This window comes from Cucurbita moschata, unplaced genomic scaffold (assembly GCF_002738365.1).
Source record: "Cucurbita moschata cultivar Rifu unplaced genomic scaffold, Cmos_1.0 Cmo_Scf00050, whole genome shotgun sequence".
Classification (NCBI taxonomy): Eukaryota; Viridiplantae; Streptophyta; class Magnoliopsida; order Cucurbitales; family Cucurbitaceae; genus Cucurbita; species Cucurbita moschata.
The window spans coordinates 455,173-482,808 of NW_019268566.1; the positions used below are offsets into that span (position 1 = coordinate 455,173).

The 27,636-nt window shown below is 37.2% G+C and overlaps 4 protein-coding genes, 1 long non-coding RNA gene and 4 other non-coding genes across 12 annotated transcripts; 2 read left to right on the top strand and 7 right to left on the bottom strand.

Moving 5' to 3' along the window:
• Positions 1–1,516: 1,516 nt before the first annotated feature.
• Positions 1,517–4,487, top strand: LOC111435674 (gibberellin 20 oxidase 1-like). Of its 2 annotated transcripts, none has more exons than XM_023073136.1 (3): positions 1,517–2,156; positions 2,887–3,205; positions 3,928–4,487. In XM_023073136.1, exons 1-3 carry the CDS (start codon positions 1,651–1,653, stop codon positions 4,183–4,185), a joined length of 1,083 nt encoding a protein of 360 aa, XP_022928904.1. In that variant the 5' UTR covers positions 1,517–1,650; the 3' UTR covers positions 4,186–4,487. The 2 variants fall into 2 exon arrangements, with proteins under 2 accessions (XP_022928904.1, XP_022928903.1); XM_023073135.1 differs by having other exon boundaries at positions 1,527–2,156; positions 2,884–3,205.
• A 4,099-nt stretch (positions 4,488–8,586) lies between these two features.
• On the bottom strand, positions 8,587–8,670 carry TRNAM-CAU. Its single transcript is given in 2 exon segments — positions 8,587–8,622; positions 8,633–8,670. It is a non-coding gene; the product is annotated as a tRNA-Met (tRNA).
• A 274-nt stretch (positions 8,671–8,944) lies between these two features.
• TRNAM-CAU lies at positions 8,945–9,028 on the bottom strand. The gene is given in 2 exon segments: positions 8,945–8,980; positions 8,991–9,028. It is a non-coding gene; the product is annotated as a tRNA-Met (tRNA).
• A 1,488-nt stretch (positions 9,029–10,516) lies between these two features.
• On the bottom strand, positions 10,517–10,600 carry TRNAM-CAU. The gene is given in 2 exon segments: positions 10,517–10,552; positions 10,563–10,600. It is a non-coding gene; the product is annotated as a tRNA-Met (tRNA).
• A 553-nt stretch (positions 10,601–11,153) lies between these two features.
• On the bottom strand, positions 11,154–13,715 carry LOC111435679. Its single transcript, XR_002709107.1, has 3 exons — positions 13,671–13,715; positions 13,549–13,574; positions 11,154–11,194 (listed from the first exon to the last, which is right to left on the bottom strand). It is a non-coding gene; the product is annotated as an uncharacterized LOC111435679 (long non-coding RNA).
• A 695-nt stretch (positions 13,716–14,410) lies between these two features.
• On the bottom strand, positions 14,411–18,875 carry LOC111435671 (DEAD-box ATP-dependent RNA helicase 7-like). The gene is made up of 14 exons (XM_023073132.1): positions 18,208–18,875; positions 17,754–17,888; positions 17,538–17,678; positions 17,329–17,440; positions 17,131–17,201; positions 16,861–17,015; positions 16,639–16,750; positions 16,233–16,334; positions 16,086–16,146; positions 15,829–16,000; positions 15,656–15,752; positions 15,427–15,521; positions 15,133–15,266; positions 14,411–14,988 (listed from the first exon to the last, which is right to left on the bottom strand). Exons 1-14 carry the CDS (start codon positions 18,664–18,666, stop codon positions 14,735–14,737), a joined length of 2,100 nt encoding a protein of 699 aa, XP_022928900.1. The 5' UTR covers positions 18,667–18,875; the 3' UTR covers positions 14,411–14,734.
• Positions 18,876–20,323: 1,448 nt separating this feature from the next.
• LOC111435676 (60S ribosomal protein L7a-2) lies at positions 20,324–22,559 on the bottom strand. 2 transcript variants are annotated; one of them, XM_023073139.1, is made up of 7 exons: positions 22,458–22,559; positions 22,227–22,271; positions 21,931–22,132; positions 21,162–21,331; positions 20,916–21,044; positions 20,736–20,828; positions 20,324–20,646 (listed from the first exon to the last, which is right to left on the bottom strand). In XM_023073139.1, exons 1-7 carry the CDS (start codon positions 22,458–22,460, stop codon positions 20,515–20,517), a joined length of 774 nt encoding a protein of 257 aa, XP_022928907.1. In that variant the 5' UTR covers positions 22,461–22,559; the 3' UTR covers positions 20,324–20,514. The 2 variants fall into 2 exon arrangements, with proteins under 2 accessions (XP_022928907.1, XP_022928906.1); XM_023073138.1 differs by having other exon boundaries at positions 20,916–21,331.
• A 1,330-nt stretch (positions 22,560–23,889) lies between these two features.
• Positions 23,890–26,162, top strand: LOC111435677 (60S ribosomal protein L7a-2-like). Of its 2 annotated transcripts, XM_023073141.1 has the most exons (7): positions 23,891–24,001; positions 24,185–24,229; positions 24,324–24,525; positions 25,059–25,228; positions 25,319–25,447; positions 25,542–25,634; positions 25,716–26,162. In XM_023073141.1, exons 1-7 carry the CDS (start codon positions 23,999–24,001, stop codon positions 25,845–25,847), a joined length of 774 nt encoding a protein of 257 aa, XP_022928909.1. In that variant the 5' UTR covers positions 23,891–23,998; the 3' UTR covers positions 25,848–26,162. The 2 variants fall into 2 exon arrangements, with proteins under 2 accessions (XP_022928908.1, XP_022928909.1); XM_023073140.1 differs by having other exon boundaries at positions 23,890–24,001; positions 25,059–25,447.
• A 577-nt stretch (positions 26,163–26,739) lies between these two features.
• On the bottom strand, positions 26,740–26,811 carry TRNAT-CGU. Its single transcript has one exon. It is a non-coding gene; the product is annotated as a tRNA-Thr (tRNA).
• Positions 26,812–27,636: the final 825 nt, after the last annotated feature.

The following is a 27,636-nucleotide window of genomic DNA, read 5'->3' on the forward strand; positions in this document are numbered from 1 at the left end:
TGTACTAACCAAGCTTTCAATGATCCAACACTCAAATTATTAAAATTTGATCGTGGGTTGGGTTTACAATTACCATAAGATCTACAAAAGTTTATTCATAAATAAATTAATCCCATATTTAAAAAATATATTAAAAAATATACGTTACTAATTGTGTCTCATCTAATTCTCTGAAAACACGAATGCTTCGTCTTTGACTTACTCATCCAAGCGAATAACTCACGTGCCTAAATTAGAAATGCCTTGGCTGTCCCTTCATAAGGTCGTCATGTAAGGCCTTGACTCTCTCGTGGGTCGGCTATTTGGCCTTCGGTCAATCTCTCGAGAAGTTGGTCGTGCCCTATACATTGCGTTGGCTCAATCTTTATAAACGAACCCAACCTTGGCATCTTACCCACCATCCATTATGCTTGATCTCGACTTATTTACCTGTCTTTAGACTTCACAGTCCTTTACAATTTTCGAACACAATCGAGTTAGCTATATTCACTCATAATATAGTTAGGTGATCAAACATCTACTCTTTTGTTCTAGAGATAATGTTCAAATTTCTATACCATATTGTAGGTAAAAAAACTAATAATAAGCGATAGGAGCTAGAATCTAAAATTCAAGTGAATACTAATAATAAACGATTGGAGTCGTATTCCTTACAAGGGTGTGAAAACCTCTTTCTAATAGACGAGTTTCAAAACTGTGAGGTTGAAGGCAATACGTAACAGGCCAAAGAAGACAATAACTGCTAGCAGTGGGCTTGAGCTGTTACAAATGGTATCAGAGCTAGACACTAGGCGGTGTGTCAGCGAGGACAGTAGACCCTTGTTAAGGATATTGTACTAAATTATAGTTTACCATATATATCATATTTCATATTTTATTACAAGGCAAATATCTAGATAGTTGTTTTCTTACCATAGGTATCTTTCCATTTATTACTCTTTCCATTTATTACTCTTTCCATATCCTTATAATTATTTTATTATAAATAGATAACTTTCACATCATTTAGGTGGGGTAGATTAAGCAAACATTCTCGGTTCTCAAGTAGAGTAAATTGTGAGATCTCACATCAATTGAAGAGAAAAACGAAACATTCCTTACAAGAGTATAAAAATGTTACCCTAATAGATGCGTTTTAAAATCGTGAAACTGACGGCGATACGAAACGGGTCAAAGAAGACAATATCTACTAATAGTGGGCCTAGCTATTACAGTTAAATCGTCGAAAAATCTAAGCATAAGATCATAGTGAAAGGTTTGTTTGGTGCCAAAAAGTTGCTTTGGTTCGAAACGAAGGCTTTGTAAGTGGAGTTAAGATTTGATTGATGAGGTTTAGTGGGGGATGTAATGAATACACATAAAAATAGTTACCTTTATTCAATAATAACAATCCGACATAATAAATCAAAAGGTACATAAAATAAATAAAAAATGAAAATTTTGAATTGATATGGAGGGAGAGGGGACATTAGATTTCCCTTCATCACCATGAACTGCCAAATTTCCATTGGGAATCGCTTTCCTGTCAATATTATTTTAAAAAAAATTGAAATTTTCCAATTGGGTGAACACCCATTTGCCAAATCCAACATTATAAAGCCCTTCTCTTGTAATTTCTTCCCCTAAACCTTGCATGTAGAGCCCCCATCAATGGCGGAGGAGGGAAACGACGGCGTTCCACTTGTGTTCGACGCGGCGGTTCTCCGGCATGAACAGAAGATTCCGAAGCAGTTCATATGGCCGGACGAGGATAAACCGACCGGGCAGTGCCCGGAGCTGGAAGTCCCATTGATCGACTTGTCGGGGTTTGTGTCCGGGGACAAAGATTCGGTGGGGGAGGCCATCCGACTTGTCGGCGAGGCATGTCAAAAACATGGTTTTTTTCTTGTGGTAAATCATGGGGTTGACTCCAAGTTGATTGCGGAAGCTCATAAGTACATGAACGAGTTCTTTGAATTGCCGCTTTGTGAGAAACAGAGGGCTCAGAGGCAAGCCGGTGAGCACTGTGGGTATGCTAGCAGCTTCACTGGTCGATTCTCTTCCAAATTGCCTTGGAAAGAGACTCTTTCCTTTCGATTCTCTGCTGATGATTCCTGCCCTAATCTTGTTCTTGATTACCTTTCCGCCAAGCTCGGTGACCAATTCGTCGACTTCAGGTACTTCCTTTTCCTTTTTCTAGCTCAAACGATATCGTTCTAGAATGATTTTGAAGTGTCTGGGTCCGTACGTCTTAATCAGTTGAGCTGTCTAACCATCTTTCACATATGGTCTCGTAATTTGATCTTAGTTCAAACGAAATGGTTAAAGTGCCAAGTGTTTGGACCAGTATGTCTTAACCAGTTGAGCTGCCTAATCATCTGTCTCACGTGGGTCTCGTAATTTGATCCTCTTTAGTTGAAACGATATGGTTAAAGTTATCATTCGTGTTTAAAAATGATTTTAAAGTGTCGGGGTCAATACAGCTTAACCAGTTGAGCTACCTAACCATCTATCTCAAGTGGGTCTTGTAATTTGATCCTGGGTCAGTATGTCTTAACCAGTTGAGCTGTCTAGCCATCTATCTCAAGTGGGTCTCGTAATTTAATCTAGCTCAAACGGTATCGTTCATGTTAAAATAATTTTGAAGTGTCTGGGTCAGTATGTCTTCACCAGTTGAGCTACCTAACCATCTATCTCATGTGAGTCTTGTAATTTGATCTCTTTTAGCTCAAACGGTATCGTTTATGTTTAAAATGATTTTGAAGTGTCTGGGTCACTACATCTTAACCAATTGAGTTATCTAACCATCGTGGGTCTCGTAATTTGATCTTTTTTTAGTTGAATCGATACGGTTAAAGTTATGGTGGAGAGGTTATTGGCTGATTGTTTGATTGGGTGGAACAGTAGGGTATATCAGGAGTATTGTGAAGCAATGAGTGGGCTATCGTTGGGGATAATGGAGCTGTTAGGGAAGAGCCTTGGAGTAGAAGGAGATTACTTCAAGAACTTCTTCAAAGACAATGATTCAATAATGAGACTGAACTTCTATCCACCATGCCAGAAGCCACATCTGACCTTAGGCACTGGCCCTCACTGTGACCCAACGTCTTTGACCATTCTTCACCAAGACCAAGTCGGTGGCTTACAAGTTTTTGTAGACAACCAATGGCGTCTCATTGCCCCTAACTTTGATGCTTTTGTTATCAATATTGGTGACACTTTCATGGTAATCAAACAAAACCCATCAAAATCCTCACCTTTTTCTTTTAAAAAAAAACACTTTCTTTTCCTATTTTGACCTCACCACTATTAAAAGTTTGACATCTTCGAGAAAAACCTTAAAGGGTTTTTTTTGTTGAAGATTGTTGGGAGAGAGTTCCCGTTCACTAATTTAGGAAATGATCATGGGTTTATAAGTAAAGAATAGACCTGCATAGGTATGAGGCCTTTTGGGGAAGCCCAAAACAAAGTTAGAAGAGATTATGCTCAAAGTGGACAATATCGTACTATTGTAAAGAGTCGTGATTCCTAACATTTTTTTCGTGGGAATGGGGAATAAAGAAACTACTAAGACGTAATCCAGGAAAACATATTCTTTGATACCCATGAACCTATATATGGATAAAAGACACGGGAAGGTTAGTTTAGGGTTTTAGACGTATTGTTTGATACCCATGAACCTGTATATCGTTAAAAGACACGAGAAGGGGTAGTTTAGGGTTTTAGATGTATTCTTTGATACCCATGAACCTGTATATCGTTAAAAGACACAGGAAGGGGTAGTTTAGGGTTTAAGACGTATTATTTGATAACCATGAACCTGTATATCGTTAAAAGACACGAGAAGGGTAGTTTAGGGTTTAAAACGTGTCAAATACATGAATTTGGAGTAATAATAATTATAATATGATATGGCTAATGATGGGTTTGTTTTGGATGGTAAAAAAGGCACTATCAAATGGGAGATACAAGAGTTGCTTGCATAGAGCGGTGGTGAACAACGAGACAACAAGGAAATCGTTAGCATTCTTTTTGTGTCCAAGAAATGATAAAGTGGTAAGGCCACCAAGGGAGCTGGTGGACACTCAGAACCCACGAATCTATCCAGACTTTACATGGTCTATGCTCCACCACTTCACTCTCAACAATTACAGAGCTGACATGAAAACCCTTGATGTTTTTTCAGCTTGGCTTCGACAAACCTAATAATTCCATCAAATTTATAACCTCGTCATCGTTGTCGTCGACGTCGTCGTGTTCTTTAGGCTAAGTGGCTCTTGCTGTGTTCAAAGGAGTTGTGTGGTGAGGAAACTCGAGAGAGGAGAGATCCTTTTACCTTTTCTTTCAATGGGAAGACAAGGGAAAAGTTGGGGGAAAAGCCAGTTGGTTTTGTTTTTTATTTTGTTTTTGTTTTTGTTTTATTATTATTATTTTTTTTTTAATATATTTTTGGATCTTAGTGAATTCTTATAGCTAAAAATCTGACCATTTATATGTCTATTGTCCAATCCTAATGTTTTCTTGTCGTTTTCAGTTTGGTCGTTTTTTAAGGTTTTTTTTAGATAATAACTAACCAAATAATTGTTACATCAAATAATGTAAGTATCAAATATACTAATGAGTAATTTCTAGATAAATTACTATGTTATAGGTTTAAAAAATTTCTCGATTCCTTTCAACGTATGATTAATATCCTGAGAGTTAATGGACTACTTTTTGTTGATTAAAAAAAAGGGGCTCGTTATTTATCTTGACGTCTACTATTTGTATAATTTTGATCTATTACTATCTCAATTAAGGTGTACACGAGTTGGGTTGAGTTGGAAAAATCTTTGAGACCAATCTAAAATTTTGGGTTGGTAACCCGAGTAACCTGATAGAGTTCACAACTAACTCGACTCAACTCAATCCAATCCAACCCTCTATTTTCGATTTGAGCTGAGTTGGGTTGTCGGGTTGTTTTTTAATTATTTTAAACAATCCTACTTTTCACAATATATATTACAATAATAACAAAACTCTCATAAAGTTCAAATATCTAACATTTATGAGTCACAATGCATCATTAGCATTAAAAAATCTTAATCTTTTAAAAAGTAAAGTAGAGTTAGATTGGTTTGTAACCCTATTTTTCGATTGGTCAAGTTGACCCGACTAAAAAAATGTCAACTAGCAAACGGAATAGAATTTTCGATTTTCTAAAAGTTCAATTCAACTTAACTTTCTATAATAAAAAAATTGAAAACGTCAAGTGAGTTATAGCTTATAAATACGAAGATAAGATACCACGTGTCGAAGATTCATGATATTAGATTTGATTTATGCTCTCTTGCTCCTTGCTCGTGGAGCAGCATACTTAAAAAGAGAAAAACATACTAAAAGTAGGTTTTTCAGACCCTCGAATCATCGTACTTTCAAATTCTTGTATGTTGAGTAGAATCTTCATCGATTGAAATTTGAACCGGTATCAAGATTATTAGCTTTCTAACGAACCATATAGATAAATCAATTAAATTAGTTGACAATTTTTTTCCGTAGAAATTAAGTTAATCGAAGACGACAACGCGTGCCTCTCATGGTAAAAAAAAAATATATTTTAAAAAAATAATTGACATACCCAAATACCAAATTAAATATAAATTTCGAAATAAATAATAATAAAACAAAATAAACCATATCTTGTTAATCACAATTTAAAAAACGATCTATTTTGATACTTTGAAGCCTAGTGATTACTTAATTATAGCTCATTTGATAACGATATTATATTTTATTCATAATACTTTATTTATTTTCTCCTTTTAAAAAAATTCTCTAGAATCTTATCCCAATTTTAAAATAAAGACATTTTAAGATAATGCAAATAAACTAAATATTTTGTGAAATAAAATATTAAATTAATTTTCACTTGGAATTATAAATGAAAAATAAAAAAGCATTTAAGAAAATAAAAATAAAAATAATGTGAATAATGCATTGAGGATATTGTGTGACAGAGTAGCTTTCACTTTGTCTTTTTGTTGTATTTTTGTGAAAAGTATTTTCTCTTAATATCATATTCTTCCTATTTATTATTAATATTTTTTATATAATAAATTTAAAAAACATATGGAAGTTTGTGAGATTATAGTAGAATACAAAGAACATTTGCTGCAATTTGTCTTGTTGTTTGTCTTTTAAAATGATTCCCCATGTTCTTTTATGATATAAATTTTTTTATTATATAGTAAATCAATTTTTAAAAATTAAATTAAGATTTGGTTAGTGACCATTTTATTTATTTATTTACATTTAATTCGGTTTAAGTTTGTGTCGGTAAGTTTTCAGCAGAACTTTACTCTCTTTTCATGGCTGAGACATGACTTGGAGTGTTCGAATTACGGTTTAAGGTTCTTTTGAGTAAGAATATTCATTACGAGCACTGTTTGAGACTTTTAATAAAGTTTTGACCTGAGTTGCTTAGGCGTGCTTTAGAACGTTTATAAGTATAATTCTATCGATCGACTTTGTTTGTTTGTGTGCTAGCATGTTTCATGCCTTATTTATGTTGTATATATATGGTTTTTTTTAACTTATTATAAAATTATTGTGTTCTTATATGGTTGAGCACGTCTGGATGATAGCATAGTTTATAGCATGTCAAGTCGTTGTGACTTGTAGCATCTTAAGATGAGTAGTTTAGCATGATCAGATTGCATGAAGTGTGAGTGTTAAGGCTACAAGGTATTCAATATCAATTTCAAATTCGGGTATGATTCTTGGGCCTTCGATGTTACCGATGGTATCATAAGAAAATCTCTTCTCATACAATGTAGTTTGGAGACGAACTAAAGTAGATGTTAGTTGGCATGTGACGCTGAGGAGCCACATGAGTGAACTAAAACGGCATTTAATGAGAGAGATCTAGAGGCTATATGTATGCATGGCTAAGAAAGACTAAAAATAATTTATAGTCTCATGCTCAAACTCTGGTATTTTCATTTATATGTATGCGCCCGTTTGTTAGGGGTAAAACAACCTCAAGGACCACGGGTTTGGATCAACCTAGGATAAGTTGGCCCACAAACCGAAATGGAGATGGAGAACTAATCATCACCTAAAGAGGAAAATTGGAAGTCGAAGAGGTACAAACGAAGCTGAGGCACATGTCTCAACCCTCTCTTAGTTCTGACCTACGAACCGAACATAGAGATGAGGCATTGACTACCTAAAGAGGAAAACTAAAAATCGAAGAGCTACAAACTGAGTAGAGGCATATGTCTCTTCCCTCTCGTAATTCTAGCTGACTAATTGCACAACTCAAACTCAAAATATAGGGACTAAAACCTCCAAGCAAAAACGTCATAAGCTCAGTTTGACATAACTCTCCAAGCAAAAACGTCATAAGCTTAGTTTGACATAACTTTAGACTATGTATTGACTTGAGCTTAAGCATTGAGTGGGGTTTTATAGACATTTTTTATGTTGTTAGAAAAAAAAAATGGTGGGGTGTGAGAGAGAGGCCCGTACTCTCGACGTTAGGATTAACTCCATGCTATAAGACCTATGCGCCGGTCAACTGCACCACCACCCCCTAGATAAGAAGATTTAAACTCAAAAGCCAAACCGAAACAAAAAGAGCTTTTGCTAGGTTCTCTAGGACATGATTTATATTGTTAGCATAAAAAAAGATGGGTGGGGTGAGAGAGGCTCGAACTCTCGACCTCAGGATAACTTGAAACTATGAGACCTACGCGCTAGCCAACTACACCACCACCCCTCGATAACAAGATTTTGATTTCGGGGCCAAACCAACACAAAATGATCTTACCTAGGTTTTATAGGACATGTTTTATCCTGTTTGAATAACAAAATAATACGGTGGGGTGAGACAGGTTCGAACTCTCGATAACTTGAGGCTATGAGACCTACGCGTTACCCAACTCTGCGCCACCACCCCTCAATAACAAGGTTTTGATTCCGAGCCACCCTTCGAACTCTCGACCTCAGGATAACTCGAGGCTATGAGACCTACGCGCTACCCAACTCTGGGTCACCACACCCCTCAATAACAAGGTTTTGATTCCGAGGCCAAACTATTTTACTGGACATGTTTTATCCTCTTTGAATAAAAAAAGAAATGCTAGGGTGAGAGAGGCTCGAACTCTTGACCTCAAGATAACTCGAAGCTATGACACCTACGCACAAGCCAACTGCGCCACCACCCCTCGATAACAAGATTTTGATTTCGAGAGCAAACACCGACACAAAATGATCTTTTGTTAGGTTTTACAGGACATGTTTAATCCTGTTTGAATAAAAAAAATGGTCGGGACATGTTTAATCCTGTTTGAATAAAAAAAAAAATTGGTCGGGTGAGAGAGGCTCAAACTCTCGACCTCGAGATCACTCAAAGCTATGAGACCTACGCGCTAGCCAACAGTGCCACCACCCCTCGATAACAAGGTTTTGATTCTGAGGCCAAACCGACACAAAATGATCTTTTGCTAGGTTTTAAAAACATGGTGGGGTGAGAGAGGCTTGAACTCTCCTCAGGATAACTCAAAATGATCTTTTTCTAGGTTTTACAAGACATGTTTTATCCTGTTTGAATAAAAAAAAGTATGGTGGGGTGAGAGAGGCTCGAACTCTCGACCTCAGGATAACTCGAAGCTATGAGACCTACGCGCTAGCCAACTGCGCCACCACCCCTCAATAACAAGGTTTTGATTTCGAGGTCAAACCGACACAAAATGATCTTTTGCTAGATTTTACATGACATGTTTTAAAAAAATATGGTGGGGTAAGAAGGGCTTGAACTCTCGACCTCAAGATAACTCGAAGCTATGAGACCTACGCCCTAGCCAACCGCACCACCATCCCTCAATAACAAAGTTTTGATTCCGAGGCCAAACCAACAAAAAATTATCTTTTGCTAGGTTTTACAGGACATGTTTTATCTCGTTTGAATAAAAGTAAAAAATGGTGGGGTGAGAGAGCCTCGAACTCTCGACCTTAGGATCACTCAAAGCTATGAGACCTATGCGCTAGCCAACTGCGCCACCACCCCTCGATAACATGGTTTTGATTTCGAGGCCAAACCGACACAAAATGATCCTTTGCTAGATTTTACATGACATGTTTTAAAAAAATATGGTGGGGTAAGAAGGGTTGAACTCTCGACCTCAAGATAACTTGAAGCTATGAGACCTACGCCCTAGCCAACGGCGCCACCATCCCTCAATAACAAAGTTTTGATTACGAGGCCAAACCAACAAAAAATTATCTTTTGCTAGGTTTTACAGGACATGTTTTATCTCGTTTGAATAAAAGTAAAAAATGGAGGGGTGAGAGAGCCTCGAACTCTCGACCTTAGGATCACTCAAAGCTATGAGACCTACGCACTAGCCAACTGCGCCACCACTTCTCGATAACATGGTTTTGATTTCGATGCCAAACTGACACAAAATGATCTTTTGCTAGGTTTTACAGGACATGTTTTAAAAAAATATGGTGGGGTAAGAAGGGCTTGAACTCTCGACCTCAAGATAACTCGAAGCTATGAGACCTATGCCCTAGCCAACCGCACCACCATCCCTCGATAACAAGATTTTGATTCCGAGGTCAAACCGACACAAAATTATCTTTTGCTAGGTTTTACAGGACATGTTTTATCTCGTTTGAATAAAAGTAAAAAATGGTGGGGTGAGAGAGGCTCGAACTCTCGACCTTAGAATCACTCGAAGCTATGAGACCTACGCACTAGCCAACTGCGCCACCACCCCTCAATAACATGGTTTTGATTTCGAGGCCAAACTGACACAAAGTGATCTTTTGCTAGGTTTTATAGGACATGTTTTAAAAAGATATGGTGGGGTAAGAAGGGCTTGAACTCTCAACCTCAAGATAACTCAAAGCTATGAGACCTACGCCCTAGCCAACCGCACCACCATCCCTCGATAACAAGGTTTTGATTCCGAGACCAAACCGACACAAAATTATCTTTTGCTAGGTTTTACAGGACATGTTTTATCTCATTTGAATAAAAGTAAAATATGGTGGGGTGAGAGAGGCTCGAACTCTCGACCTCAGGATCACTCGAAGCTATGAGACCTACGCGCCCCTCAATAACATGGTTTTGATTCCAAGGCCAAACCGACACAAAATGATCTTTTGCTAGATTTTACAGGACATGTTTTAAAAAAATATATGGTGGGGTAAAAAGGGCTTGAACTCTCGACCTCAAGATAATTCAAAGCTATAAGACCTACGCCCTAGCCAACCACGCCACCATCCCTCAATAACAAGGTTTTGATTCCGAGGCCAAACCGACAAAAAAGATAACAGGAAATGTTTTAAAAAAATATATGATGGGGTAAGAAGGGCTTGAACTCTCGACCTCAAGATAACTCAAAGCTATGAGACCTACGCCCTAGCCAACCGCACCACCATCCCTCAATAACAAGGTTTTGATTCCAAGGCCAAACCGACAAAAAATTATCTTTTGCTAGGTTTTGCAGGACATGTTTTATCTCGTTTGAATAAAAGTAAAATATGGTGGGGTGAGAGAGGCTCGAACTCTCGACCTCAGGATCACTTGAAGCTATGAGACCTACGCGCTAGCCAACTGTGCTACCACCCCTCAGTAACAAGGTTTTGATTCCGGGGCCAAACCGACACAAAATGATCTTTTTCTAGGTTTTAGAGGACATGTTTTATCCTACCTTAGGATAACTCGAAGCTATGAGACCTACGCGCTAGCCAACTGCATCACCACACCTTGATAACAAGGTTTTGATTCCGAGGCCAAACCGACACAAAATTATCTTTTGTTGGGTTTTACAGGACATGTTTTATCTCGTTTAAATGAAAGAAAAATATGGTGGGGTGAGAGAGTTTCGAACTCTTGACCTCAAGATAACTCGAAGCTATGAGACCTACGCGCTAGCCAACTGCATCACCACACCTTGATAACAAGGTTTTGATTCCGGGGCCAAACCGACACAAAATGATCTTTTTCTAGGTTTTAGAGGACATGTTTTATCCTACCTTAGGATAACTCGAAGCTATGAGACCTACGCGCTAGCCAACTGCATCACCACACCTTGATAACAAGGTTTTGATTCCGAGGCCAAACCGACACAAAATTATCTTTTGTTGGGTTTTACAGGACATGTTTTATCTCGTTTAAATGAAAGAAAAATATGGTGGGGTGAGAGAGGCTCGAACTCTCGACCTAAGAATAACTCGAAGCAATGAGACCTACGCGCTAGTCAACTACACCACCACCTCTCAATAACAAGGTTTTGATTCCGAGGCCAAACCGACACAAAATTATCTTTTTCTAGGTTTTAGAGGACATATTTTATTCTGTTTGAATAAGAAATAATATGGTGGGGTGAGAGAGTTTCGAACTCTTGACCTCAAGATAACTCGAAGCTATGAGACCTACGCGCTAGCCAACTGCGCCACCACCCCTCGATAACAAGGTTTTGATTCCGGGGCCAAACCGACACAAAATGATCTTTTTCTGGGTTTTACACGACATGTTTTATCCTGTTTGAATAAGAAAACATATGGTGGGGTGAGAGAGGTTCGAACTCTAGACCTCAGAATAACTCGAAGCAATGAGACCTAAAACATATGGTGGGGTGAGAGAGGTTCGAACTCTAGACCTCAGAATAACTCGAAGCAATGAGACCTAAAACATATGGTGGGGTGAGAGAGGTTCGAACTCTAGGTTTTAGAGGACATGTTTTATCCTACCTTAGGATAACTCGAAGCTATGAGACCTACGCGCTAGCCAACTGCATCACCACACCTTGATAACAAGGTTTTGATTCCGAGGCCAAACCGACACAAAATTATCTTTTGCTAGGTCTTACCGAACATGTTTTATCTTGTTTGAATAAAAGAGAAATAATATGGTGGGGTGAGAGAGGTTTGAACTCTCGACCTCAGGATAACTCGAAGCTATGAGACCTACACACTTGCCAACTACGCCACCACCCCTCGATAATAAGGTTTTGATTCCGGGGCCAAACCGACACAAAATGATCTTTTTCTAGGTTTTAGAGGACATGTTTTATCCTGTTTGAATAAGAAATAATATGGTGGGGTGAGAGAGGTTCGAACTCTCGACCTCAGGATAACTCGAAGCTATGAGACCTACGCGCTAACTAACTGCGCCACCACCTCTCGATAACAAGGTTTTGATTCCGAGGCCAAACCGACACAAAATGATCATTTTCTAGATTTTACAAAACATGTTTTATCCTGTTTGAATAAGAAATAATATGGTGTGGTGAGAGAGGCTCGAACTCTCGACCTCAGGATCACTCAAAGCTATGAGACCTACGCGCTAGCCAACTGTGCCACCACCCCTCGATAACAAGGTTTTGATTCAGAGGCCAAACCAACACAAAATGATCTTTTGCTAGGTTTTACAAACACGCTACCCTAACAAGATTGAATTTCATAGACCAAACCGACACAAAATGATCTTTTGCTAGGTTTTACACGACATGTTTTATCTTGTTTGAATAAAAAAAAAATATGGTGGGGTGAGAGAGAGGGTCGAACTCTCGACCTCAGGATAACTCGAAGCTATGAGACCTACGCGCTAGTCAACTGCGCCACCACCCCTCGATAACAAGGTTTTGATTCCGGGGCCAAACAGACACAAAATGATCTTTTTCTAGGTTTTACAGGACATGTTTTATCCTGGTTTAATAAAAAATAATATGGTGGGGTGAGACAGGTTCGAACTCTCGACCTCAGGATAACTCGAAGCTATGAGACCTATGCGCTAGAAACTGCGCCACCACCCCACGATAACAAGGTTTTGATTCCGAGGCCAAACTAACACAACACATTCTTTTTCTAGGTTTTACCGAACATGTTTTATCCTCTTTGAATAAAAAAAGAAATGTTGGGGTGAGAGAGGCTCAAACTCTTAACTTTAGGATAACTCGAAGCTATGACATCTACGCACTAGCCAACTACGCCACCACCCCTCGATAACAAGGTTTAGATTCCAAGGGCAAACACCGACACTAAATGATCTTTTGTTAAGTTTTACCGGACATGTTTTATCTCATTTGAATAAAAAAAAATGGTGGGGTGAGAGACGCTCGAACTCAGGATAACTTGAAGCTATGAGACCTACGCACTAGCCAACTGCGCTATGCGCTAGCCAACAGCGCCACCACTCCTCAATAACAAGGTTTTGGCTATGAGGCTAAACACAAAATGATCTTTTGCTAGGTTTTAAAATTATGGTGGGGTGAGAGAGGCTGGAACTCTCGACCTCAGGATAACTCAAAGCTATGAGATACGCACTAGCCAACTGTGTCACCACCCCTCGATAACAAGGTATTGATTCTAGGGCCAAACAGACACAAAATGATCTTTTTCTAGGTTAGGACATATATGTCCTGTTTGAATAAGAAATAATATGGTGGGGTGAGAAAGGCTCGAACTCTCGACCTCAAGATAACTCAAAGCTATGAGACCTACCTAGCCAACCACGCCACCACCCCTCGATAACAAACAAGGTTCTGATTCCGGAGCCAAACCGACACAATCGACCTCAGGATAACTCAAAGCTATGAGACCTAGAGACCAAACACCGACACAAAATGATCTTTTACTAGGTTTTACAGGACATGTTTTATCTCGTAGGGTGAAAGAGTCTCGAACTTAGGATAAACCTACGCGCTAGCCAACTGCGCCACCACCCCTTGATACAAACCTTTTGTTATGTTTTATAGGGCATATTGTGGGGTGGGAGAGGCTTATACTCTCGACCTCCGAATAACTCGAAGTTATAAGACCTACGCGCTAGCCAACTGCGCCACCACGTCTCGTTAACAAAATTTGAAATCAGAGATCAAACCGATACATAAAGATCGTTTGCTAGGTTTGATAGGACATTTTTTATACGGTTAGAATAAAAAAAAAATATGGTGGGATGAGAGAGAGGCTCGAATTCCTAATGTCAAGATAACTCAAAGCTATATATAAGACCTACCTAGCCCACCACTCCTCGTTTGAAAATGTTGATTTTGTTTACTATTTATATTCAATTTTGTCAGATGTGCATAACATAAAATTATTGAAGGTTCGGTTTTTTTTTTTTTTTTTTTTTTTATAGTTCATTTTCATTCCCATGCTTATAAAATTAAAATTTTAAAATAGATTATCTCATTCTCACAAAGTACAATCGTGTAAATCAATTCTAGTCAATCATAGATAGAGTTTTTGGAAAGATTGAATAAACCCTACACCCAAAACACGGAAAAAATATACACTATTCCATTAGAACATAAAAAATGAGTTTGAAAATTTTAATTATTTAAAAACCCTCTAACATACCCTTGTTTCGAAACAAAGATCCCAAAAAAGTTGGAGAAAACCGTGTCCGTACAACAATGGAAGTAATGTAATTTTGAATGGAGCTAAATTAATTAATAGAAATTATACAAATCCCATTACGCACAGTATAAAATAATGTCTCTCTCGAAGCCACAAAATCATAGGTCTACCAAATAGGGGCGAAAGGGAAAAACCCCACTAGGGATGAACAGGAAATAATAAATAGGATGGTATCATCAAATAAACTATATTCGCCGAGATTGGCCTCATGCGATACACCCACTCACTATTATACTCATCTCATCTTTTTCTACAAAATTTCCAATGAATATGCATGCTGCTCCTAATTCAGGCTGTGGTTTCTATAAGGAATGATGCTATAACACACACCACCCTCCTCTTACCATTTGTTGCTGCCACCGCTGAAGTTTCGACCTCTTCCACCCGAAAAACTGTTTCTTCTATCAGAAAACCCTCCACGACCACCTCCTCGTCCTCCTGAAAACCTACTACCACCGTATCCTCCTCCACGACCTCCGCCGTATCCTCCACGACCACCACCACCAAATCTTCCACCTCGTGATTGCTCTCTGTCCTGCAATTTTGGCAGTGTTTTCAAGACCTCTAGACGCACGCCGCCTGCATTGCCCTGACCTGCAATCAGAGGGAATAAGAAAAGCAAAGAGAACCGTAAATTATATTGCAAGGAACAGCTTTGGATGGCGTACGACCCAAATAAGTTCAATTTATCATTCACAACTTCGGAAAAAAGCTACGCAAAATGAATCGAAGATTTACCAGTAAGAAATGCATCCAAATCTTCCGTTTGAACGTCAAATACAGCGCTGTATCCATCGGCCGTTAGTGTCATACCCTTGACTGACTCAACCTTCTCCTCTGGCAAAAACCTCCTTAGAACACTGTAGGCAAATCTGGACAATTTAAGAAGCAAAATTCATCAGTTTGATGATATGATGTGTAGCAGTCACAATGCAGGAGAAACGGAGAGCAGGGGAAGAAATCAAAGCTATTTTACATGCAAGACAAAAAAACGTCTAACAAATTAATAAAACTAAAATCAAAATAGCTCACGATGGGGAAAAGATGGGCTTTCCAGCCTCGAGAATTAAAGTGACGTGGTTTTCCATTGACGTCAGAAGTGATCTACTCTTTATCTCTGTATATCCCTGCAGAAATTCATACAATCCACCAAAATGCAGTTAGGCAAATGTCGGTGAAAAAGAGACGACAACGAGCAAGAGCCTATAAGATTACATAGTTTAGGGGGAAAAAAACAAAATAAAAAAGAAGGATAACTCACAGAGATCTTAGCAAGGGCCTTGGCAAGAAGCTCAACAGACGACAAACTAGAGTTGTTAACTAACTCTTCCGCGGCAGACTTGAAAGGTGGGATTACACTGTTCCAATATATATATAAAATTAAAGAGTGCCAAAAATAAAATTACCCACTAAGGGAACATTAACCAAATATACCTATCGGCGACTTGAGTTACTGATTCCGCAGCACTTGCTCCAGCAGATCTGGCTATATCAATAGGTTGGGGAGCAGACAAGTGCTCAAACTTCACACCAGATTCTCTTTCTATCCTGGCAATTCTTCCTGCCTTTCTTGGATCATACAATGTTACGGCAACTCCAGAATTTCCTAAAAAGTACAGAATAGTCTTTTTTAGGAAGAGTTAAATTTATAAGCATGCACAATGGGGAAAAGTTTACGAACTCAGAAATACCAGCTCTTCCTGTTCTTCCAGACCGATGAATATAAGCTTCTATGTCCTTTGGAGCTTCACACTGGCAGATTCGTAAATAAAGATAAATAAGACATACAGAAAAAATTATAATAATAAAAGCACACTTTAGCAAATAAAAGCACAAACCTGGATAATTAGCTGAACATCATTGATATCCAATCCACGAGCTGCCACATTGGTGGCCACTAATACCAGAAACTTGCCTGACCTGAACCCAGAAAGAGTAACCTGCAACGCGTAGGAAATAAAATGAACATTCATTACACATGCAAGGCTCCAATAATCTGGATACTTCACAATCAAGAATATTATACGAAGGAAATAAAATGAACATTTAATTGTTAGATGTTACATAGTTAAAACACGTGAGGGTCTATTGAGAATTTCCTATAACCATCCCACCCAAGAACGGTTCCCTTATAAAATTAAATAAACAGACTAAAAGATCATTACAATACCCAAAAAAACAATCATAGATGGACTACACAATCAATCCTAGAAAAACAATATAAAAAGATAATTATAAAATTACCGAACGTTGAGACTGCTGTATATCTCCATGTAACGGTCGTGCTTCTGGAAGAAGACCAGCAAGCTCTGATGCAGATTCCTTTGTCTCCGTAAAAATAATAGTCCGGCCCCCACTGAGTATAATATCATCATACAGTAAAAACAAAGAGAACAATTCAATAATTTATCACTGATGAAAAATAATAACAACAGTAACTAACTTCTTTCCATTCGACCTACTAACCTGCTATAGCATCGAATGATATCTGGAATAAGCCGAGACCTTTCTGAATCAGAGCAAGGAATAACAATATGCCTAACATCATTACTGGCCTTCATTTTCTCATTGCCCACAAGATCTACAGTTTTCTTGTTCGCTTTAAGGAACCTTGAAGCAATCTAAAAAAGCAAAACAATATCAGTAACAATTGCGGAAGAAAAATACATTTTCCAGTCAATTTATCAGCATAAGACTAAGGAGCTTGGTAACTATAATTATGTTTGGAATACTGACATCTTTCACCCAGCTTGGTAAAGTGGCACTGAAAAGAAGTGTTTGAACTTTGTTTACATCCTCTACCTTACCTAAAAATCCACCAAAAAAAAGTTAACCAACGACAGGTAAAACATAAATGACACAATATCAAGTAATGAAGCCAAATAGATTTAAGTCTCGCTGTGGAAGAAATAATTAAGATTCTAAATAATATACCTAGAATAAATTCAACATCATCGACAAAACCCATCCTCAACATTTCATCAGCTTCATCAAGAACCCTAAACTTTAGAGACCGCAGATCAATATTATTTCTGTTAATGTGATCCTACACCACAAATTGAAAAAGGCACATGTCAGTAAACAAACACTAAAACGTTATTATCATTTAACAAAGCCTTCAAGAATTTGCTGTAAATTTCCACCTTTACACGACCAGGTGTTCCAACAACTATGTCAACACCTCTTCTCAGTTTATTTTCTTGGGGACCATAAAGCATTCCTCCACATAAACAGCAAGACTCCAAGCCTAATGCATGCCCATAAAATTTGAAGTCCTCAAACACCTAATCAAACCACAGCTTTTCGATCAACTAAAATCAAGATTAACAAACGTAATTTCAAAAATCTCCAAACCATACCTGGTCAGCCAATTCCCTGGTCGGTAAAAGTACTATAACACTAGGAGTCCTTCCATATCCAGTCACTTTCGATGACTTAGAAGGCCCATTTACTATAGACTCCAAGATGGGCAAGACAAAAGCTAAAGTTTTACCCTGCACAAAAAAACATGAAGATAATATACATAACAGACTTTATTACATGGCAGACTTTATTATAGAGATTTTAAAAACTAAAAAAAAAAATAGAAACCAATCTCAGAATTTTGCAAGACTTCAATAAACTACAAAAACTTACCAACTAGCTATAACATGCAAGATTTACCCTTCAGGTGGAAAAAAGAATTACAAGAAAGAATTGTCTTATGAAATACAAGCTTCAAAACAAGTCTATGCTTCACACTGGAGAGGAAAGCCTAACACTTCTATCTACAGTCCCAAAAGAACAATAAAGAATCAAGCAAACAAATTATACCTGTCCCGTTCTGGCTCGTCCAACCAAATCAAACCCGTCATATACGGTGTCGAACGTCATAGCCTGAATCGGAAACAAGGAGCTAATTCCCTTCTCCTTCAACCTCGCCCTCAGCGGCTCCGAAATCCGAAACTTAGAAATAGCATTCTGGTCGTCAGCTTCCTTCTCCACATCGTCTTCGTCAGACTCAACCACCTTTGACTTCTTCGAGCTCTTCTTCTCCTTTCCGTTTTTCAACCTCGAATTCACAGGTTCGCCTAATTCCGAGCTCGTCTCGCTTCTATCCCCGTCGTCAGCCTCTTCTACGGCTTTCCGCTTCTTGCTTTCTTTATCACCCTTACTCTTCTTCTTCTTCTTATCCGAGAGAACCAACTCGTCACTCTTCTGCTCAAAAGCATCCTCCAAAGGTAGGGCTTCCACAAGAGCTTTGTTCTTCATCTTCTTCTCCTTCTTGTCCATAGAAACTTGGGAAAACGGTGGAAGATGTCAAAACTCTGGTGCTCAAACCGATCCGAACTGAGGTGCGACTCCGTCCGGTACGGTTGAAGAATGGTAGATGAAGATCAGAGGCGGCTAGGTTTAGAGTGGCAACGATTGAAAAAAGGAGGACGAAAGGGAACGAGAGCAATGAAGGCGGGGGAGGTTCTAGGGTTTTAGAACGAAGAGAAAAACGGAATTAAAATGGTATTTATACTCTTCCTTTCCTTCTAAAATTCACCGCCGTTTTCCTCATGTGTTTTGCTTTCCCTTACAAAAAAAATTATAAATTTAATAACAACATTTTTAAATATTATATTTTCATCCATTTTATAAAATAAAAATTAAAAAAAAAACTTTTAAATGGACAATATTATAAATAAAAATATCATTATAATATTTAACCAATAAAAATTTTAATTCCAATATTATAACACATTATTCAACAATTATTTCTTTCAATAATCTTCAGTCTTGTTTGGAAAAACTCCTCATTCCCGACATCTCTAAGCCTGACAAGTATTTTTTTTTTTAGTTTTACAAAAATCTAAGCATGACAAGTATTTTTTTTTTTAGTTTTAAAAAAGTTATTTTTGTTACACTCACTGAGGGTTTTTTTTTTTTTTTTGTTACTTAATTTTTCAAATATTTTTAAAATTCAAATTAAGTTGTAAAAGCTTTAAAAATTTTGTTGTGTTCTAGAATTTTAAGAAAACAATAATGATTTTATAATTTTTTTTTTTTGTTAGAAAATAGTCACATTTACCCTATAATTATTGTCTAATTTTTTAGATACTTTTTAAAATAATTTTAATATTCAAAACTAAAGAAATATAAATATGTTAATAGAACTTATGTCATTCGACTTCAGAAAAAATAAGCTCAGTAGAAAAATACATTTAATTAGATGAGAGGTTTTTATTCTTAGTAGAAAAATACATTTAACTAAATGAGAGGTTTTTATTCTTAGATCTAGGACATTTTTCGCGCTATTCTTAGTAGAAAAATAAGTCAAAATAAGCTTAGTTGAATTAGATGGGAGGTTTTTATCCCTAGATCTATAGTAGAGAAAAATAAGTCTTTGTACTTTGTACATTATCTTGCTCTACACGGGAGTCACAACATACTATACAATAAGAACACTTGATAACTCATATCTAAAGGTCTCTCACCCCGTTTCACATGCATTATGCATTACGCCTCACGTCTCAACCTCATTTTTTATGCCCTAATTTCATTTCCGATATCTCTTACCCACATGCCTTATGCCCTCGACTTAAGATTAACCTAAGACACGCCCCTGCCTTCGGATTTCGCTGATAATTTCACCCATTCCCTTTACATTTCATATGCATAGTTTCAAGAAAAAACGATGGAGGCTCCGCGACTTGGGAGAGAATGAATTCCCAATGGTTGCACGCTCCCAATTGCTAGCAATTGTACTTAGTTTTCCAAGTAATATTACTTAAAATATGTTATTTACAAAAATAAAAATATCATTACAAACAACCTTTAATTTACATTTCAAGCCATATAAAAAGTGTCCAATATTATAATAGTTCATTATAATTCAAATACTAAAACACCAATCATGTATAATTTGATATTCTCCAAACTTTTTAAGAATATGGAAAAGAAATGCAATAAGGACCTACAAACCTAAGGCCTGAAATACCATTCTAGTCTTATGGGATGGGATAGGCAGAGAGTATTAGAAATGACAAACTGATAGCATCCAAAGTTAATCTAAGATAAATAAGAGGGTTACATGGACAAGTTCTCGTCCTTAAAAGAAGCATATAAGTAATCATAAAAGAACAATTCTGATACCTAAGACATCCTCTGAGCAGCTTCCTTCGCCAGCAGCCTCTCCTTTGCCTTAGTTTTAGCCTGGGATTTGGAACCCATGATTCCACCACCCCACTTCTTCCTGTACTCGTCGTACTTATCGTTGAAATTAGCCTAACATATAACAAAACAACAAACAAGTCAAATCCAGAGGCCTTATCTGGGCTTTATATGTTATGTTTATATAGTGTAAACCAAACCACCTTAATAGCTTCCAGGATCCTGCTAAACTCCAGCTTATCTTCGTTCTTCACGGTTGTCAAGCACAAAACTGATGCAGTCTTTTGGTGGACAATCTGTTATTAAAAAGCCAAAATTACAAAAGGTTTGATCCATAGATTCTAAGGAGTAGACATTGTTGTGTTGAATAAAGAGACAGTTACCGCTCCCAATCGTGCTTTTCCCTTCACGATGCAGTATGGAATTTCCATCTTCCTGCACAGAGCTGGGAGCCAAACGACCAACTCAATTGGGTCCACATCGTGTGCAATCACGACCAGCTGTGCCTTGTTCTGGAAAGAAAGAAAGTACATTTTAGACCCGCGGCTATAAATACAGGGAGTATCTGATTGCAGAGAACATTGCAGATGAAAAGAGTGAATTTTTGCTTGTATGGAATAAAAGACTACCTGTTCAATGAGATAGGTAACATGGTTGAGACCATATTTAACGACGATAGGCTTTTTCGCATCGTGTGATTTGCCTTCAGCCTCTTCCTGAGCTCTTTTCAAAAGACGCTCCCTTTTCTGTGCTTTATCCTCTGGCCTATACTTCAAAAGCATCTTGAACAAGTTTGTTGCTGCATATGCATGAAATTAATTTAAAACAAACACTCTAAACACTTTACATCAAATACCAAGAAACAAAGGACATGATTAACGTCAAATCGACCCAAAACCACATACAAGGTGACCAGAATAATTCATTGGAATCTGGTCCGAAACTAATACATTTTTCCAAACGATCAAAGGAACCCAACAAGAAAAAAGGCTCAGACAAGAATCTAGGTTCCAAGATGCTGAAGTTTACTAGCAATTCCCAAAATACTTGCATTGTCAATCAAAAAGGTAGCAAAACCAAACTGTCAACCAATAAGGTAATAAACTACTTATTTCTTCTTTTACCGTAGCAGAACCTTTTACAACACTTCGAATTTAGATGCATTTGTACAGCGAATCGCTCCTATAACCTAGTAAATTTCATACTTAATTATAAAGGAGATAGTACCTGCTTGAAAGAAGAAAAAACATAAAACCGAAGAGGGATAAGAACCGTAATGAACAACTATTCAATGATGACAATCTAAAACCTAACAAAATTAAAAATCTCTTGACTAATCATATGAAAGGAATCTCGATGAGAATTTTAATGACGATCACAGATATTCGATTTTATTACCAAGATTCTTGTCAAGGGTCTTGGTGAACTGATTCAAAGCTGGTGGAACCTTGAGCCTCTGCTTGAGAATCCTCTTCTTCCTCTGAATTTGAACAGCCTTCGGCCATTTGACGAACCGTGTGAGATCCCTCTTCGGCGGCAATGCCCCACCGATTCCAAACTGCTTCGGACGCTTCTCAAATAGCGGGTTCACCACCTTCTCCTGCAAACAATCGAACGCTGTATTAAACCAAAGCAATGAAGAACTGAAACAACAAATTCGCATCAAGGTAAAGGAAAACAAACAATCGATTTACCGGCTTCTTTTTTGCCAAAGCTTTTCCAACAGCCTTCTTCGGTGCCTTTCAAGAACACAAGAAGAACATATCAACAAACATTGTTCACGTTCAAATGCAAAGCAATTGAATCACTATGAGATCGACGCAAAACCAAAAGTAAAGAGATTACATATCCATAAAACGAAAAAACGAAGTATCTAAGCTACTGATCCATAGAGGAATCGAACGAATGAGAGAAGACGGGAGTACCATTTTTTCCGCGGCAGGAGAGCGAGGTGCAAGGAAGTGGCCGCCGCTTTAGGGTTTTATTTGGAGGAGGCTCTTCGACACAGTATGAATGGTGGAACGCCTCAGGTTCGTATTTTCTTTATAAATGTCATAATATTTTTTATTTGTTTATTTAATTTTAACTTACCATTTTTATTTTGAATTTTAAAAAAAATTAATAGGTTAAGAACGTGTTAGACCATTTTTTAAAATGAAACTATTTTTAATTTATTTTAAATATTTTAAATAATAAAATTAATTTATTTTTTTTATTTAATAGATTTCTAATAAATGTAATATTTTTTTAACGCAATTTGGGTATCACCGTCACCCGCACTGACTACAGACTACAGTGACATTGTTAATATTGATAGCATAAATATGTGCATATAAGAAAATGAAGAAAGTTTAAATATAACAAAGACTAAGCAATAAAGTAACTTTGATTTTGTCCTTCAACTCGGGTTGTCTCGTGATCCCCTATGCAACTTGACCTGCAAGCAGTACCAACCCAAGTCTAATAAAAGCAAGCTCGATGGTCATCTAGCAGCAACGACGAAAGCAGCAAACACAACAATAAAATTACAGTAGTTGATGCTTGACTGGATGCTCATTCATATACTGCAAAATCAGCATAATCTCGTTTTAATTTTATGCTTTTGCTCTAAGGAACTGAGGGCTAACAACACTGAAGAAAAAGGTTCGTCACAACGTGAGCAATACGAGCAACATGAATACCCGAGATCTTACTCAAAATTTCAACTTTTTCGAGAAGGCTAATCAAACCCACGACACAAATAAGGAGATATAGGGGTTTCCTATCTCGAACTTATATGGAGGTTTAGTATATTCGTCATTTTATACGAATTTGGAACAAATAAACTTTTATTCTGCCCTATCTTACGCTTTGCTGACATCTAATTGTAACAGAGCAAAATCTTTATTAGAAGAACGGTTTAGTATGATGGAGATATTCACAAGACCGACCAAGAGTATGCTCGACTCTGTCAATCACCGCCGTGGGTTCTTTGCCCTTCAAAACGAGGACTATGGTCGTGTGATTAAGACATTTCAAATGAATACTCTCATTTAAGCAATTGACACATGCTCTCGTAACATCTCCACCTACTACCACGTGTCAGTATTCCTAGTAGAATAATCTCGAAAAACCATTTGAACTAAGGACCTTCGAAGGGTGCATTTGCTTACGAGTAACCTTTATCTCCTAAGCTCTAAAGAGACGATCATTAATTTAAAAAAAATGTGAATACTCCGAGAAAATTAAAAATAATAAATATTAAATTACAAATTTGTCAAAATTTTAATTTCTCTAAATTTGTAATTTATTAAAATCTAAATTTAAAATTTAAAGTTTACATAAATTAAATTTAATTAAATTAGAGAGAGAAAAACCTAGGTTGCTCTTGTTCATCACTGTGTGTAATTGCCAACCCTGATAAAACCCTAGCAGGCATCATAATGAAGCGGCAGCTACTTCACCCCGCCCTATTGCAGCGCGAAAAATGGTACCCTCTCCTTCTCTCCCGTTCAATTCCTCTATGGATCAGTACCTTCGATTCTTCGTTTTTCGTTTTATGGATATGTAATCTCTTTACTTTTGGATTTGGGTCAATCTCATTGTGATGCAATTTCTTTGCATTTTAACGCGAACAATGTTTGTTGATTTGTTCTTCTTGTGTTCTTGAAAGGCACCGAAGAAGGCTGTTGGAAAAGCTTTGGCGAAGAAGAAGCCGGTAAATGGATTGTTTGTTTTCCTTTCCCTTGATGCGAATTTGTTGTTTTAGTTCTTCATTGCTTTGGTTTAACATAGAATCCGATTGTTTGCAGGAGAAGGTGGTGAACCCGCTATTTGAGAAGCGTCCAAAGCAATTTGGAATCGGTGGGGCATTGCCGCCGAAGAGGGATCTCACACGGTTCGTCAAATGGCCGAAAGCTGTTCAAATTCAGAGGAAGAAGAGGATTCTCAAGCAGAGGCTCAAGGTTCCACCAGCTTTGAATCAGTTCACCAAGACCCTCGACAAGAATCTTGGTAATAAAATCGAATATCTGTGATCATCATTCAAATTCTCATCGAGATTCCTCATTGTACAGCTTAGTTAATTACGGATTGGGTCCCTCTTCGGGTTATGCTTTGTGTTCTTTCAACCTGGAACTTTCTTCCTTTTTATGAAGTATGAAATTTGTTTAGGTTGAATGATTGCACTTAATTTAGGAGAGGTGTAGAAAGGTTCTGCTATGGTAAAAGAAGAAATAACTAGTTCCATACTTATTGATTGAACGTTTAGTTTGGCTACCTCGGGATTCTAGCTTTGATTGGCAGTGCAAGTTTGGGAGTTGGTAGTAAGCTTCAATTTCTTGGAACCCAGATTCTTCTCTGAACCGTTTTTCTTGTCGGGTTTCTTTGATAATGCTTGGATCTTCTTGCATTTTGAGTGATTTAGACGTTCTAATTGTCGATTTGACGTTTATCATGTCCTTTGTTTTTGACGTTTCACGTTTCTTGGTATTTGTTTTCAAGTGTTTAAGAGTGTTAGTTTTGAATTCATTTTCATGCATTTGCAGCAACAAACTTGTTCAGGATGCTTTTGAAGTATAGGCCAGAGGATAAGGCACAGAAAAGGGAGCGTCTTTTGAAAAGAGCTCAGGAAGAGGCTGAAGGCAAATCACACGATGCCAAAAAGCCTATCGTCGTTAAATATGGTCTCAATCATGTTACCTACCTCATCGAGCAGGTGTTTGTTTATTTCATACGTGCGAAAATCTTCACTCTTTCCAACTGCAATGTTTTCTGTAACTTCAATATAAAACGTACTCTATTTCAGAACAAGGCACAGCTGGTTGTGATAGCACATGATGTGGATCCGATCGAGTTGGTTGTATGGCTCCCAGCTTTGTGCAGGAAGATGGAAATTCCATATTGCATTGTGAAGGGAAAAGCACGATTGGGAGCGGTAACAATTTTCCTTTTAACCCTTTCCTGAAAAACGTTTTCCGAATCGCTGAACCCCGGGGACAGTCATTTGAAAAGTGTTCCTTTTGCAACAGATTGTCCATAAGAAGACTGCATCAGTTTTGTGCTTGACAACAGTTAAGAACGAAGATAAGATGGAGTTCAGCAGGATCCTAGAAGCTATTAAGGTGACTAGCACATTTAAAATAGATATTACTCTTGTCGTGTACCTCTACGTCGAGCTTACTTTTTTAATACGCGTGCTTTAGGCAAACTTCAACGACAAGTACGACGAGTACAGGAAGAAGTGGGGTGGCGGAATCATGGGTTCCAAGTCACAGGCCAAAACCAAAGCAAAGGAGAGGCTCCTTGCCAAGGAAGCAGCTCAAAGGATGTCTTAGGAATTCCCAGACCCAACTCTAGGAGCGAGCAAAGGACAAAGGAGAAGCTTTTAGCAGAGCAGAGGGTGTCAAAGTATGGCTGAGGGAGTCGGTAATGATCTATAACTTGAGCCATTTTTCTCTGATTACAAAGCAGATTTTTCACGAGGCTTGTTTTTGTTTTCAGCTTTTAAGTTTTTTGGATTGTGAAATTTTACTACGAGTTGACATTATGGAATTATTCTATGTGGACACCGATTTTCTCGTATATGTCTTGAGTTATACGTTTGATATCGACATTATGAAATTATACAACATGCACACCTTTTATTGATATTTTCTCGACTTTTTTTATAAATGGAGGAATGTTTCGTTCTCCTTTTCAACCAAGGTGAAATCTCACAATCGATTCTCTTTTGAGGGTTAGCGTCTTTGCTAGTGATAACATTTGTAATAGCTCGAGTTCACCGCTAGTTGATGTTTTCTGTGCTCATAATTTATCGTCGTCAACCTCGGTTTTAAAATGCATCTACTAAGAAGAGATTTTTACGGCATGTCTTAAACTTTCAAGTTCTACTATTTTTGTTCTACTATTTTTACTCATTATATTTGTATTTCGTAGATTTATTAATTATTTAACTAACCCAATTAAAAGACTTAAATGTTTTTTATGGTTTTTTTTTTATTTTATTTTAATTTTAAAATTAGAAAAATATTTTAAATAAAAAATAGGTGTCATATCATTTAAAACGACAAAATTAAGGAGCCAAATTTCATTTAATTTCTAATTAAGGAGACAAAATTAATGAGCCACAAATTTCTAAATAAAAATATTATTTAAATATATCTTTTCCCCCTAAAAAATATAAATATTTCCTTACTTTTGAGAGGTGCTTTTCAATAAAATAAAAAAAGCTCCCAGCGAGGATCGAACTCGCGACCTTTCGCTTACGAAGCGAACGCAATACCACTATGCTATGGAAGCAATTTACACCTCATAAGTTTGTTATTATAAATTTCAAAATAAATAAATTTCTAAATTTTAGACTAAATAATAAAAAAAATACCCAATTTTTAAAAAGTTTGTAAAAAAAAAAAAAAAGTGTAGATATTCTCATCTCCTCCTCCCCTGCCCATTTGTAAAATCCACTCACCAATTTAATTAACATTCAAAATTTCAAACTTAAGATATTAAATGTGGCAACCGAGTAAAAAAGGGACACATAAATAAGCCGGGATCACATACTTGGAGTAATTTTATGTTGGGTGACCTCTCATGAATTTTTCTACACCCTTATGAGAGGTTTCTACAACCTTAAAAGGGTGTGGGACATCTAAGGCCATAGAAATTCACCATCTACCTCTTTTATGGGTTTAGTATCCTCGCTAACACACTGCTCGATGTCTGGCTCTAGTACTATTAGTAACAGTTCAAGTCCACTGTTAGCGAATATTATCCGAATCACTGTCAATCTCTAAAACGCGTCTACGAAACGATGTGGACTCGTAGTGTGTTTACAAAACCAATGAATGAAAATGATAGATAAGAACATCATAAATGAAAAATAAATAAAAATAAATAAATAATATCCTTTTGGGCCCATTACAAGGCCCATACCTACCACCTCATGCTCCCATCTTTATACACATTATTATGAGGACCACCAATAATTTTCCCTTTTCACTTTTGTACCTCCAAAATTTAATTATGGAACCACATTTATTTTTCCTCAAATCCTATATAAATATTATGGCCATTGCTTTTTTTTTTTTTTTTTTTTTTTTTTTTTTTTTTTTTTTTTTTTTTTTT